The sequence below is a fragment of the Nannobrachium achirus genome (genome assembly GCF_963921795.1).
Source record: "Nannobrachium achirus genome assembly, chromosome: 15".
NCBI lineage: Eukaryota > Metazoa > Chordata > Actinopteri > Myctophiformes > Myctophidae > Nannobrachium > Nannobrachium achirus.
The window spans coordinates 45,070,618-45,085,696 of record NC_137822.1 but is presented as its reverse complement, the minus strand read 5'-3'; the positions used below and the strand labels follow the sequence as shown (position 1 = coordinate 45,085,696).

The 15,079-nt window shown below is 43.1% G+C and overlaps 1 protein-coding gene across 1 annotated transcript in view; it reads left to right on the top strand.

The window, feature by feature from the left end:
* LOC308299895 (TNF receptor-associated factor 2-like) overlaps positions 1–12,602 on the top strand; it is a gene marked incomplete at both ends in the record, with an annotated part of 36,635 nt that extends 24,033 nt beyond the window's left edge. Inside the window, 5 exons of the mRNA XM_080743676.1 lie at positions 669–840; positions 2,883–3,050; positions 4,752–4,929; positions 10,115–10,263; positions 12,384–12,602. Of these exons, the coding sequence (XP_080599802.1) occupies positions 669–840; positions 2,883–3,050; positions 4,752–4,929; positions 10,115–10,263; positions 12,384–12,602 (886 nt within the window). The remainder of the gene's footprint in view (positions 1–668; positions 841–2,882; positions 3,051–4,751; positions 4,930–10,114; positions 10,264–12,383) is intronic.
* Between the last annotated feature and the right edge of the window lie 2,477 nt (positions 12,603–15,079).

Here is a 15,079-nt window from a genome sequence, read left to right as displayed (position 1 = left end):
CGGGAGCATTTGCCCAAATCGCGGAGGCAACAGTCTGGCCACGCGAGACTAAGGTGAGTGTATAGCCGGGGACCCAGTTGGGCTAAAACGGCCCCACAAAACTGTGAAAAGTGATGAGTCGTCACTTTTCACAGTTTTGTGGGGCCGTTTTTAGCCCAAGGAATGTTTTCCATGCCAAGCAAATGCTTGCAATGCATTCAGAATCATACACTGTATTGTGAAGTCGATGGGACAGTGAATAAACAAATGGCCATAACTTTTTTTTGCGACGTTTCTCAGACCTCTCATTCTGTGGACCTTTATGACCAAACTAATAAAAAGATTTGGCCTCTCAGAAACCAAAACACAAGAATACTTTGTTGTCCTTTTCCTTGGATTGTTTTGTCCACAATTCCATGCTGTATCGATGTGGGATAGGAGAGAAAAAAACATATATACTCATGTGTAGACTTCTTACGAATTGATTAATGCAGATGTTACAATAATTTACGGACTCATTTGGTTTCATTTTACCTTCCCAAGAGTTTCAGTTAGTTATCCTTTTCCTTTTTTTTAATGACCGTTTTTATTTAGTTCAGCTAACAAAAATGTTTTCCCCCCTCTGATCATAGTTTTCGTTATGTTGTTAGTTTTCATTAACTATAATAACCTTGTTGGTGGTCCTGCAGCGCCTCCTCCTCCGCTCCTCTTCCGCCCCCTGGTGGCGGTGCGTCTACGTCGGCCCTGCCCGCCCCCGCCGCCCTGGCCCCGCCCACCCTGACGGTATCCACCTCCTTCACGCCGCTGCCAAGCTCCGTGGGCGCCGCGCTGGAGCTGCAGCTGCACAGCGAGAAGACCAAGGTAGATCCTCCATGTTCAGTCTAGTGTTAGAAGACCAAGGTAGATCCTCCATGTTCAGTCTAGTGTTAGAAGACCAAGGTAGATCCTCCATGTTCAGTCTAGTGTTAGAAGACCAATGTGATCTTCTCCATGTTCAGTGTAGTGTTAGAAGACCAAGGTGATCTTCTCCATGTTCAGTCTAGTGTTAGAGGACCAAGGTAGATCCTCCATGTTCAGTCTAGTGTTAGAAGACCAAGGTGATCTTCTCTCTGTTCAGTCTAGTGTTAGAAGACCAAGGTAGATCCTCCATGTTCAGTCTAGTGTTAGAAGACCAAGGTAGATCCTCCATGTTCAGTCTAGTGTTAGAAGACCAAGGTAGATCCTCCATGTTCAGTCTAGTGTTAGAAGACCAAGGTGATCTTCTCCATGTTCAGTCTAGTGTTAGAAGACCAAGGTGATCTTCTCCATGTTCAGTCTAGTGTTAGAAGACCAAGGTAGATCCTCCATGTTCAGTCTAGTGTTAGAAGACAAAGGTAGATCCTCCATGTTCAGTCTAGTGTTAGAAGACCAAGGTAGATCCTCCATGTTCAGTCTAGTGTTAGAAGACCAAGGTAGATCCTCCATGTTCAGTCTAGTGTTAGAAGACCAAGGTAGATCCTCTATGTTCAGTCTAGTGTTAGAAGACCAAGGTAGATCCTCCATGTTCAGTCTAGTGTTAGAAGACCAAGGTAGATCCTCCATGTTCAGTCTAGTGTTAGAAGACCAAGGTGATCTTCTCCATGTTCAGTCTAGTGTTAGAAGACCAAGGTAGATCCTCCATGTTCAGTCTAGTGTTAGAAGACCAAGGTGATCTTCTCCATGTTCAGTCTAGTGTTAGAAGACCAAGGTAGATCCTCCATGTTCAGTCTAGTGTTAGAAGACCAAGGTGATCTTCTCCATGTTCAGTCTAGTGTTAGAAGACCAAGGTGATCTTCTCCATGTTCAGTCTAGTGTTAGAAGACCAAGGTGATCTTCTCCATGTTCAGTCTAGTGTTAGAAGACCAAGGTGATCTTCTCCATGTTCAGTCTAGTGTTAGAAGACCAAGGTGATCTTCTCCATGTTCAGTCTAGTGTTAGAAGACCAAGGTGATCTTCTCCATGTTCAGTCTAGTGTTAGAAGACCAAGGTGATCTTCTCCATGTTCAGTCTAGTGTTAGAAGACCAAGGTGATCTTCTCCATGTTCAGTCTAGTGTTAGAAGACCAAGGTGATCTTCTCCATGTTCAGTTTAGTGTTAGAAGACCAAGGTAGATCCTCCATCTTCAGTCTAGTGTTAGAAGACCAAGGTAGATCCTCCATGTTCAGTCTAGTCTCTAGTGTTAGAAGACAAAGGTGATCTTCTCCATGTTCAGTCTAGTGTTAGAAGACCAAGGTAGATCCTCCATGTTCAGTCTAGTGTTAGAAGACCAAGGTAGATCCTCCATGTTCAGTCTAGTGTTAGAAGACCAAGGTGATCTTCTCCATGTTCAGTCTAGTGTTAGAAGACCAAGGTAGATCCTCCATGTTCAGTCTAGTGTTAGAAGACCAAGGTGATCTTCTCCATGTTCAGTCTAGTGTTAGAAGACCAAGGTAGATCCTCCATGTTCAGTCTAGTGTTAGAAGACCAAGGTGATCTTCTCCATGTTCAGTCTAGTGTTAGAAGACCAAGGTAGATCCTCCATGTTCAGTCTAGTGTTAGAAGACCAAGGTAGATCCTCCATGTTCAGTCTAGTGTTAGAAGACCACGGTGATCTTCTCCATGTTCAGTCTAGTGTTAGAAGACCAAGGTGATCTTCTCCATGTTCAGTCTAGTGTTGGAAGACCAAGGTGATCTTCTCCATGTTCAGTCTAGTTTTAGAAGACCAAGGTAGATCCTCCATGTTCAGTCTAGTGTTAGAAGACCAATGTGATCTTCTCCATGTTCAGTCTAGTGTTCGAAGACCAAGGTGATGTTCTCTGTACAGTCTAGAGCTTGCAAATCTGTCTATTTTCACTATAGTTTGGGTTAGACTAAATAAAAGTTGCACCTCCTTGAACCTTGAACAGGTGGCGGAGCTGGGCCGGCGCTGCACGGAGCTGGAGGTGAAGGCGGGGACCTTTGAGAACGTGGTGTGTGTCCTGAACAGAGAGGTGGAGAGGTTCTCCACCACCATGGAGGCCTCCAACCGCCAGCACCGCCTGGACCAGGACAAGATAGAAGCTCTGAGCAACAAGGTAGAAGCTCCCTGTCTCACTTAGAACAACAGACTCACTCCCTAGTTTCCGCCGTGGACTGAAGACTCACCTCTTCAGACTCCACCTAAGCCCATAGCACTTACTCACTCGCCTACCCTGGATGACCATACATGAAGCTAGATAGCATTTTTTGGTTTTAGAAAAGTATTTTTTACTGAGTACGTGCGTGGTCTACCTACATTATCGTTTTTCCTAGATATTCCTATGCATTTGTTGTATTGTTGTTGATGTATTGACATATTATCTTGCTTATTATCTTGCTTATCTGCTTATTGTAAATCGCTCTGGATTAAAAGCGTCTGCTACATGCCTAAACTGTAATTGTAAATTGTAAGCTCTGAGCAACAAGATAGGACTAGGTAGAAGTTCTGAGTAACGACAGGACCAGGTAGAAGATCTGAGGAACAATAAAACCAGAGAGAAGCTCTGAGTAACAAGGTACTGTATGACCTGATAGAAGCTGTGAGGAACCAGGTATTGTTGGAAGTGTGTGAATTCATTAATTTCCCTGGCTGCTGATTCAGGATCCGGTTTAACATTTCAAAACAAGTCAATGAATCAGTTAATCTGACCCTAGATCTGTACTTCGCATCTTTCCAGTCCAGTTTCAAGCATTTAATTACGACTGTCACGTCACAGTTACTAAGAAAAGCTCCACCGGCTGTCAGTCAGTCACATCACGTCACACTTTTGCCGTACTCATATCTCCACCACATTTTTGGACACTGCTCCTACAGATTTTGCCCTAAAATCACACAAAGCGTTAAACAGTATCTCTAAAGTCATGTCATCAACATGGATCTGTCCCATTTCCCATATTCCCTCCTGATTGGCTACGATTGCCTTCTAAAGTTTGTGTATGCGACGTGACGGTTGCTTATCTCCCGATTAGGGAGTCTTACTGGTGGTGTAAGGTCACAGGAAGTTGCAGTTTTTAAAGGAACTGCACATTGTATAAAATAAAGCTTAACTCCGTATCTCCCCAAGTCAATGTGCCTGCCTTATTTCCAGTCAGAGTCAAATGTTTGACTTCTTGGGATGTCTGTCCCGAGAAGTCACTGCCCCGAGAAGTTTGAAGTCTCAGTTGGGAGTGACAATGCGTTGATCTTGTGTCTGTGTTAGGCCTAGGATTATTGACTGCTTTAACTATTGAAAAATAGCAGATATACAAGCTCACAGCGTGGCACCGAGTGCCGCGCTGCGAGCTTGTAGATCTGCTATTTCTTTTAAATCGTGAACATTTTTATTTTGACCCGATTCTTTAAGTGTCTTTTGAATCCTTCTAAGGTTTTTTTTTAAAACCTATGTTTCTATGTCAGCGATCTGGCTAGCCATCGTCAAAGAAAAGGTCCTTTTCACTTAAGCTCAGTTAGACTGTTCTTGAGAGACTGCTATGTCAGTGGTTCTCAAACCTTTTCATGTAAAAGACCCCTGTAAAAAAATATTCATATCTCAAAATATTATAGTTTCAAGGACCACCCAGAAGCAAAATCTGAGTTACAAACGTTCGCTCTAAAAATACATATATTCAAAGATTTGCACACATTTTCACAACTTTTTCAAAAATAGCAAATCTACAAGCTCGCAGCGCTGCACTCGGTGCCGCGCTGTGAGCTTGTATATCTGCTATTTTTCACTGGTTAAAGCATTCAATAATTCTCGGCCTGAATGGGTTAACAGGTGCGTCAGCTGGAGCGGACGGTGGGACTGAAGGACCTGACGGTGGCGGAGATGGAGGGTCGCCTCAGGGAGATGGCGGCCACCACCTTCGATGGCGTCTTCGTCTGGAGGATCTCTGACTTCACCAAGAAGAGGCAGGACGCCATCGCAGGGCGAGCTCCCGCCATGTTCTCACCTGGTAAACAACCTTTTAACTCATTGAATGCCAAGGCCAGAGTTTCCATAAAAAAAATTAAAAAAAAATCCAAAAATGCTTAAAATGTATTAGGCATGATCGCAATCGTTAAATTGCATGTTTAGCCCCATAACAAACATCTTTCAAAATGGCAGCCATGTTTGTTTGTTTTGTTTGACTTTGAAGGCTTCTATCTCATGAATGCCGGAACGGATTTCCAAGCGTATTTTTTTGTTTGAAAGCTGTGGAAAAGTACTACACATATGGTGCATGATCTAGGCATAAGCGTGCACGATCCGTGCACTCAAAATGTATCCGTGCACTAGAAATTTAGGAACGTGGCATCCTGATACTTGGCAGCCATTTTGAAAAGGCAGCGAATGAGTTAAACTACCGCCATGTTCTCACCTGGTAACAACCCTATTAAACTACAGCCATGTTCTCACCTGGTAACAACCCTATTAAACTACCGCCATGTTCTCACCTGGTAACAAACCTATTAAACTACTGCCATGTTCTCACCTGGTAACAACCCTATTAAACTACCGCCATGTTCTAACCTGGTAACAACCCTATTAAACTACTGCCATGTTCTCACCTGGTAACAACCCTATTAAACTACTGCCATGTTCTCACCTGGTAACAACCCTATTAAACTACTGCCATGTTCTCACCTGGTAACAACCCTATTAAACTACTGCCATGTTCTCACCTGGTAAACAACCCTATTAAACTACCGCCATGTTCTCACCTGGTAACAACCCTATTAAACTACCGCCATGTTCTCACCTGGTAACAACCCTATTAAACTACTGCCATGTTCTCACCTGGTAACAACCCTATTATACTACTGCCATGTTCTCACCTGGTAACAACCCTATTAAACTACCGCCATGTTCTCACCTGGTAACAACCCTATTAAACTACCGCCATGTTCTCACCTGGTAACAACCCTATTAAACTACTGCCATGTTCTCACCTGGTAACAACCCTATTAAACTACTGCCATGTTCTCACCTGGTAACAACCCTATTAAACTACTGCCATGTTCTCACCTGGTAACAACCCTATTAAACTACCGCCATGTTCTCACCTGGTAACAACCCTATTAAACTACCGCCATGTTCTCACCTGGTAACGACCCTATTAAACTACCGCCATGTTTTCACCTGGTAACAACCCTATTAAACTACCGCCATGTTCTCACCTGGTAACAACCCTATTAAACTACTGCCATGTTCTCACCTGGTAAACAACCCTATTAAACTACCGCCATGTTTTCACCTGGTAACAACCCTATTAAACTACTGCCATGTTCTCACCTGGTAACAACCCTATTAAACTACCGCCATGTTTTCACCTGGTAACAACCCTATTAAACTACCGCCATGTTCTCACCTGGTAACAACCCTATTAACTCATTCTGTGCCAATGACTGCTTATGACGGGTTTTTTACAATAGCCATGTGTGCCAATGACGGCTTATGACGGTTTTTGTGTTTTTTACATAGAAAAAAAAAAGAAAAAAAAAATCATATTTTTTTTTTTTTTTCTAAAGATGTCAAAATGACCTGAGATCAGAGAGATGCTTTTCTCTGTTTGTGTGTTCGCTCCCTCGTTTAGCTGATTGAGAAAATGTGTGTTCATGTGTGTCCATTCTAGTGGATGGACACTTTTTTTCATTCAAACAGCTCTATCTCTGGAACCATTTGTCCGATTGCCAAAATTCTTTTTGCCACTGAATCACAACAACTGTGTCTGTTTCTGTGGGGAAAAAATTATAAAAAAAAATCTTTTTTTTTCATTGCATAGTAAAGAAAAACATACAAAATCTCGGCACAGCTACCTTGGAGCCATTTTGGCATCTGGCACAGAATGAGTTAACACTTTCCTAGCTGAAATAGAATGGCTTGTTGTAGATTAGCCTGAACCGCATTCATTTTACCAGACATCCAACGCTATATCACGTGGTCTTCATCCCCCATTACCATTCCGCGATCGCCGTTGTTTTACTCACCACAGTTCCCAATGAAAATCTTCAATCTGCATTGGCTTAGAGTGGGGTTTTCGGCCAACGTATCATACTCCTGTGCGTTTCGCGTGCGCGATCCGTTCACGTAAATGTCGGCTCAAATGATCCACGGATGACTCAAGAGTAGATATGAACAGTTTCGCTCGCATAGCCCGCAGCCCTGCTGCTGTAGAAGCACTGGTGTATAAACAGTAAACGGACGACAGCAAGGAGCCTCAGAGAAGGAGAGGAGCTGACGTCACTTCTGCTTCATCTCAGACCAGCCATGCGCTATCGATGCACGAGTGGTGACTAGGGAAGGTTAGACGATCGCCGATTTTCGGATGAAAATCATTTATTTCGGTTTTAATGACCCAGTACGGGAAAAGACGACGCGGCTGAGACTCCTTGCTCAGATGTCCGGTATATTCCGGTTTTAATATTAACACAATGCCTGCCAAGGGTTAAAAAAAAATCTATCTTAGTACTGCCCGGCTTTTTACAAAAAATTAAAATGAAAATAAAAAAAAAATTAAACATTTTTTGAAAAAAAATAAGCTCTCAGAAGATGTCCATTGCCCCCTTGCAGTTGGCAGAAAAATATAATCAACCCCAAGAAAAATCTATTTTTAGATTAACACACACAAACAATTACAGCATGTGGATGGTGGCCATTTTGGCAGCCATCTTGAAGAAGGTGTGCAGAAAGCTGATTACATGAATAACATTTTTATAATTTTTTATCAGCATCACAGGCTGCCCAAAGAGCTGTGAACACATTGCTGTCTCATATATTAGTGAACAGTGCCCCCCAGTGGCCAAAAACGGTAGAACGTACAGTAACGTGTAAGGCGGTAGATAGCTGGGCAAAATAGAACGTTTATAAACGTGTAAGGCGGCAGATGTGTTAAGGGGCTCCCCGTGGCTTGGAAAGTGTTAAGCTACAGCCATGTTCTCACCTGTTAACAACCCTATTAAACTACGACCATGTTCTCACCTGGTAAACAACCCTATTACACTACCGCCATGTTCTCACCTGGTAACAACCCTATTAAACTACCGCCATGTTCTCACCTGTTAACAACCCTATTAAACTACGACCATGTTCTCACCTGGTAAACAACCCTATTACACTACCGCCATGTTCTCACCTGGTAACAACCCTATTAAACTACCGCCATGTTCTCACATGGTAATAACCCTATTAAACTACTGCCATGTTCTCACCTGGTAACAACCCTATTAAACTCCCGCCATATTCTCACCTGGTAAACAACCCTATTACACTACCGCCATGTTCTCACCTGGTAACAACCCTATTAAACTACCGCCATGTTCTCACATGGTAATAACCCTATTAAACTACTGCCATGTTCTCACCTGGTAACAACCCTATTAAACTACCGCCATGTTCTCACCTGGTAATAACCCTATTAAACTACTGCCATGTTCTCACCTGGTAACAACCCTATTAAACTACCGCCATGTTCTCACATGGTAATAACCCTATTAAACTACTGCCATGTTCTCACCTGGTAATAACCCTATTAAACTACAGCCATGTTCTCACCTGGTAACAACCTTATTAAACTACCGCCATGTTCTCACCTGGTAACAACTCTATTAAACTACTGCCATGTTCTCACCTGGTAACAACCCTATTAAACTACCACCATGTTCTCACCTGGTAATAACCCTATTAAATTACAGCCATGTTCTCACCTGGTAACAACCCTATTAAACTACCGCCATGTTCTCACCTGGTAACAACCCTATTAAACTACCGCCATGTTCTCACCTGGTAACAACCCTATTAAACTACCGCCATGTTCTCACCTGTTAACAACCCTATTAAACTACGACCATGTTCTCACCTGGTAAACAACCCTATTACACTACCGCCATGTTCTCACCTGGTAACAACCCTATTAAACTACCGCCATGTTCTCACCTGTTAACAACCCTATTAAACTACGACCATGTTCTCACCTGGTAAACAACCCTATTACACTACCGCCATGTTCTCACCTGGTAACAACCCTATTAAACTACCGCCATGTTCTCACATGGTAATAACCCTATTAAACTACTGCCATGTTCTCACCTGGTAACAACCCTATTAAACTCCCGCCATATTCTCACCTGGTAAACAACCCTATTACACTACCGCCATGTTCTCACCTGGTAACAACCCTATTAAACTACCGCCATGTTCTCACATGGTAATAACCCTATTAAACTACTGCCATGTTCTCACCTGGTAACAACCCTATTAAACTACCGCCATGTTCTCACCTGGTAATAACCCTATTAAACTACTGCCATGTTCTCACCTGGTAACAACCCTATTAAACTACCGCCATGTTCTCACATGGTAATAACCCTATTAAACTACTGCCATGTTCTCACCTGGTAATAACCCTATTAAACTACAGCCATGTTCTCACCTGGTAACAACCTTATTAAACTACCGCCATGTTCTCACCTGGTAACAACTCTATTAAACTACTGCCATGTTCTCACCTGGTAACAACCCTATTAAACTACCACCATGTTCTCACCTGGTAATAACCCTATTAAATTACAGCCATGTTCTCACCTGGTAACAACCCTATTAAACTACCGCCATGTTCTCACCTGGTAACAACCCTATTAAACTACCGCCATGTTCTCACCTGGTAACAACCCTATTAAACTACCGCCATGTTCTCACCTGGTAACAACCCTATTAAACTACCGCCATGTTCTCACCTGGTAAACAACCCTATTAAACTACCGCCATGTTCTCACCTGGTAAAAAACCTTTTAAACTACAGCCATGTTCTCACCTGGTAACAACCCTTTAAACTACAGCCATGTTCTCACCTGGTAAACAACCCTTGCAGCCTTCTACACCAGTAAATACGCCTATAAGTTGTCAGTATTTATGCCCTTCTACACCAGTAAATACGGTTATAACATGTGTTTGTATTCAAACCCTTCTACACCAGTAAATACGGCTATAAGATGTATCTTCTACACCTGTAAATACGGTCATAAATTGTATCTTCTACACCAGTAAATACGGCTATAACATGTATCTTCTACACCAGTAAATATGGCTATAAGATGTGTCTGTATTCATTGCAGCCTTCTACACCAGTAAATATGGCTATAACATGTGTCTATTCATTGCAGCCTTCTACACCAGTAAATACGGCTACAAGATGTGCCTGCGCATCTACCTGAATGGGGACGGGACGGGGCGTGGCAGCCATCTGTCCTTGTTCTTCGTGGTGATGAGGGGACTGAGCGACGCACTGCTCAAGTGGCCCTTCAACCAGAAGGTAAGAACAACAGGACACACTGCTATGTTCTTCAACCAGAAGGTAAGGACAGCAGGACACAGCAAACTTCATCTCAAGAGTTAAGGGTCCATTTGGTTGCCAACTCTCCCATCATTTAGTTGGGGACCACCTGGAACCCCATCAAGAACCCAAGGACTTAGTGGTCCCCAGAGCACTCATTGAAAACCAATGCTCTAGTTCAGTGGTGTTCAACCTGTGGTACATGGACCACTGGTGGTACTTTAGCCTCTCTCTGCTGGTATTCGAGTCTAAAAAGTAGTCTAAGCACCTAGAGCAGCTTTCACAGGAAGTTCACAGACGAAGTAGCTAAATCTGGCCGATGACCTGGTCATCAAATTATTGGCTTAGGAATAAAACAAAAACTAAAAAGTCGTCCATGAATTCAACAAGTAAATTTGCCTCCTGCTGCGAGGCGTTGTGAGCTTGTAGATCGACTATTTTTTGGCAAAGAGGTTTGGTGTAGAGGGGACAAAGACTACTCTAAGTACAGAGTGAAAGGTCAAGTTTATGTTCATGTGGTTAAATATCTGAAAACACAAATTGACATGAATCCAAAATACACTGAAACTACATGGTATATATGGGTTGTGGGGGTCCCTGCTTCATCTCTCTCTCTCTCTCTCTCTCGACTAAGGGGTCCTTGGCCTGAAAACGTTGAAGACCCCTGACCTAAACTGTTCTCCTCTAGGGCATTAACGACTTGTGATTTTTGCAAGTCGACTCGACTCAGTAAAAAGTTGAGTTGAAGTCGACTTTATCGTTTGATGACGTCATCACATCACACATGATCCCCCATTTATTTTGGGGGGTCCCCAGATGATTAACTTAATGTGAAACATTGTTTTCTCACTCAACTGTAAACAAACCGACATAAAGTTTAAGTGTATAGAGGGTATCTTCACATTTCTAAAGTGCCAATTTAAGGACTTTTTAATACCTCGAAAATGGCAAATTAAACATTGTCCAAATTGTCAAATATGTAGAGGCAGAAATTGTGAAAATAGCAGATTTACATGCTCACAACGCCTCACATCGCATCGTTGTGAGCATGTAGATCTGCTATTTTCACAATAGATTTTTTTTTTTTTTTTACTTCGACTTTTGACTTCCTCTGGTGGGAGTCGACTTGTCGACTTTTTGGTTAATGCCCTGTTGTCCTCCTGTCAGGTGACCCTGATGCTGCTGGACCAGAGCAACAGGGAGCACATCATCTATTAAACCTATAAACTGTTCTCTTCCTGTCAGGTGACCCTGATGCTGCTGGACCAGAGCAACAGGGAGCACATCATCTATTAAACCTATAAACTGTTCTCTTCCTGTCAGGTGACTCTGATGCTGCTGGACCAGAGCAACAGGGAGCACATCATCTATTAAACCTATAAACTGTCCTCTTCCTGTCAGGTGACCCTGATGCTGCTGGACCAGAGCAACAGGGAGCACATCATCTATTAAACCCTAAACTGTTCTCTTCCTGTCAGGTGACCCTGATGCTGCTGGACCAGAGCAACAGGGAGCACATCATCTATTAAACCTATAAACTGTCCTCTTCCTGTCAGGTGACCCTGATGCTGCTGGACCAGAGCAACAGGGAACACATCATCTATTAAACCCTAAACTGTTCTCTTCCTGTCAGGTGACCCTGATGCTGCTGGACCAGAGCAACAGGGAGCACATCATCTATTAAACCTATAAACTGTCCTCTTCCTGTCAGGTGACCCTGATGCTGCTGGACCAGAGCAACAGGGAGCACATCATCTATTAAACCTATAAACTGTTCTCTTCCTGTCAGGTGACCCTGATGCTGCTGGACCAGAGCAACAGGGAACACATCATCTATTAAACCTATAAACTGTTCTCTTCCTGTCAGGTGACCTTGATGCTGCTGGACCAGAGCAACAGGGAACACATCATCTATTAAACCTATAAACTGTTCTCTTCCTGTCAGGTGACCTTGATGCTGCTGGACCAGAGCAACAGGGAACACATCATCTATTAAACCCTAAACTGTTCTCTTCCTGTCAGGTGACTCTGATGCTGCTGGACCAGAGCAACAGGGAACACATCATCTATTAAACCCTAAACTGTTCTCTTCCTGTCAGGTGACCCTGATGCTCCTGGACCAGAGCAACAGGGAGCACATCATCGACGCCTTCCGGCCGGACGTCACCTCCTCGTCCTTCCAGCGGCCCGTCAGCGAGATGAACATCGCCAGCGGCTGCCCGCTCTTCTGCCCGCTCTCCAAGCTGGACGCCAAGAACTCCTACATCCGCGACGACACCATCTTCATCAAGGCCATCGTGGACCTCACCGGCCTCTAGGTGGCAGCGTCGTCATGCGACCGCTCAGGCTTCGTTTTGAAGAAAATAGCATAATTGCCTAGGTCATGTTTTTAAGGTTTTCGGGGAAAGAAGAAATTAAAAATCCCTATCTGCCTAAGTCATATAGTTCAGTGTTTCTCAAACTTTCAAATGTCAAGGCCTCCCCTTAACTCTGACAGTGGTCTGTGGAATACACTTTGAGAACCACTGATCTAGTTGAGTTAGGCAATCCGTAGAAAAGAAAAACAATTTAAGTCATGTTCATCTGCCTTTATTTATTTCTGCCTAACTCTACTAACGATGCTGATTCACCCTGCCCACTTTTCTGCCGATGTCAAAAACGTGACTTAAAATAACAAAGTGATTGCTTGTGGAATGTAAACAAGCGTTCTGGATAGGCTGAGGACCTGGGCAATAAGGCACAGTGAAGCAGCAGTGTTAGGAGAGTAGAGTTCGGCAGAAATTACTTGACGAAAAAATCACTTAGGCAATTATGCTATGAGGCAAACAACGTCAAACTGGGGGTCCTTGCAATGAGGAAAGGTAGATAATCAGTCCTTATGAGGTCTGTTCAGGTGTCATACAGGATTCTTACTACTGCGTCGCTGCACGCGGCATCAGTTTACCTTACTTACCGAATGAGTAACTAGTAACGCACTGCTCTGGGTGACCTGCCCAACACTGTTGACTGACACCACTAGTTGGGTTTCATTAGAAATTAAACCAGCGATAAATCAGTTTATCACAGAAGAAACCAGTCGTCGATATACAGCACGGTCTGTTTGTAACCTTTCTGTGTAGAACTGAAATGGAGGCGGTTCAACCAAAATGACTTATTTTCTAATCAATTACACACTCCATTAAGTCTTGAATTCCGACCAGCGGTCTGGATTGAGTCTCCGGGAGGAGAATCAGGTCGGCAAACCCCGCAAATCCTCCATGAATTCAACCCTCGACGGGGTGTGAAATTGTAGGCAAATAAGCCCTGGTTTTGGGGGTGAGCTACTCCTTTAAGCTCCACATGAGTTGAGAGTAAAACCATCACCTTCTCATCTTCTGTTTTTTAGACGACTCGAGCTCCTAGAGCAAGTGGTTTGTAGATGTTTTAGAATAGAGTTAAAAGACGTTGCTCGTATGCCTTCTCGTCGGCGTCGGCGGCCGACAGACCTGCTTGTGTACTAGAATTAGAGGCTTAATCGACGCAGCGCATTTGCTTTTTTTCTCTCTCTCTCTCTCTCTTGCCGATTTGATCGTGGATATTATTGTGACGCTTCCCGGTGCCATATTGTTGAGTACATTTGCATAGACAAACGTGGAGTTATGTTACGAATAAGATTACAGGCATTTATTTGCCTTTTTGCGCAAAGTGCATGTAGCTGTAGAGTTACTTATCGGCCTTTCTTTTTTTTTCTTTTTTTTTTTGTGAGAGTTGTCGCTTGTTTCCCCATAGAGCTTATTACGATAAAAGGTTTCCTCGTTAGCTGGTGAACTCGTCGGTGAATTGATTGACCATCCGTTATAGGTGGACATTGATCCTGCATGTCTTCAGGGGCGTCACAACGGAGGGGGGTGGGGGGGAGTGGTACTGAGTTACTAGGGCCCAAGGTGGAGGGGCCTTAATTATTTTATACTTTAGCTATTGAAGCGGGCTTGTAGATCGGCTATTTTTGAAAAGTCGTGAAAATGTGTGCAAATCTTTGAATATAAGTATGAACACTAAATGATTTGAAATAATCAAAGACTTGCACAAATGTTCAAGATTTTTCAAAACGTGAACTTGTATTTAATGCGTTCCCAGATTAAATGGGTTAAACTCCCTCCCCCCTATGAAGAACATTCATGGAGGCCTGCAGTGAATCCTTGTACCCAGGGCCCAGAATTTGGTGTGACACCCTTGTGTCTTCTGAATCTGGACTTTAAATGTTTTATTGTGTGTGACATTAGTGTAGGGTTATGGTTATCAGGGCATTCACGAATAGTGATTTTTAGCATTCGAATTATTCAACCTCAAAGTATTCGAATAGTCGAATGTTCGACAGGACTGGCAAAACGTAGATCTGCTATGTTCACAATACTTATCTCCGGAACCGAGTCACATTAAATGTAATACCCACAATTCCAAGTGCTTGTCAGGGTGGAGGGTCCCCAGTTCAAATATGTTTATTTTGGGGGTCACGGCCTAAAAAGGTTTGATAACCCTTGGTATAGAGCATTAACAAATTAATTCACAACTCATTGACAACTCATTCTTATGACTTCCTACCTAGCCAAGCTTTATAAACCATATTTTTTTTTAAAGAGAAAACAATAATAATAATACAAAAAAAGCGAATATTCGACTTCGGAGAACAGTGTCGAATAGTGACTTTGATATTGGAATATTGGAATATTTGGTGAATTCCCTAATGGTTATGAATACATGGCTCTTTCCCATTACTAAAGGGTTTTTCTGGAACCTTCCAGAACCTGAAGCTTTC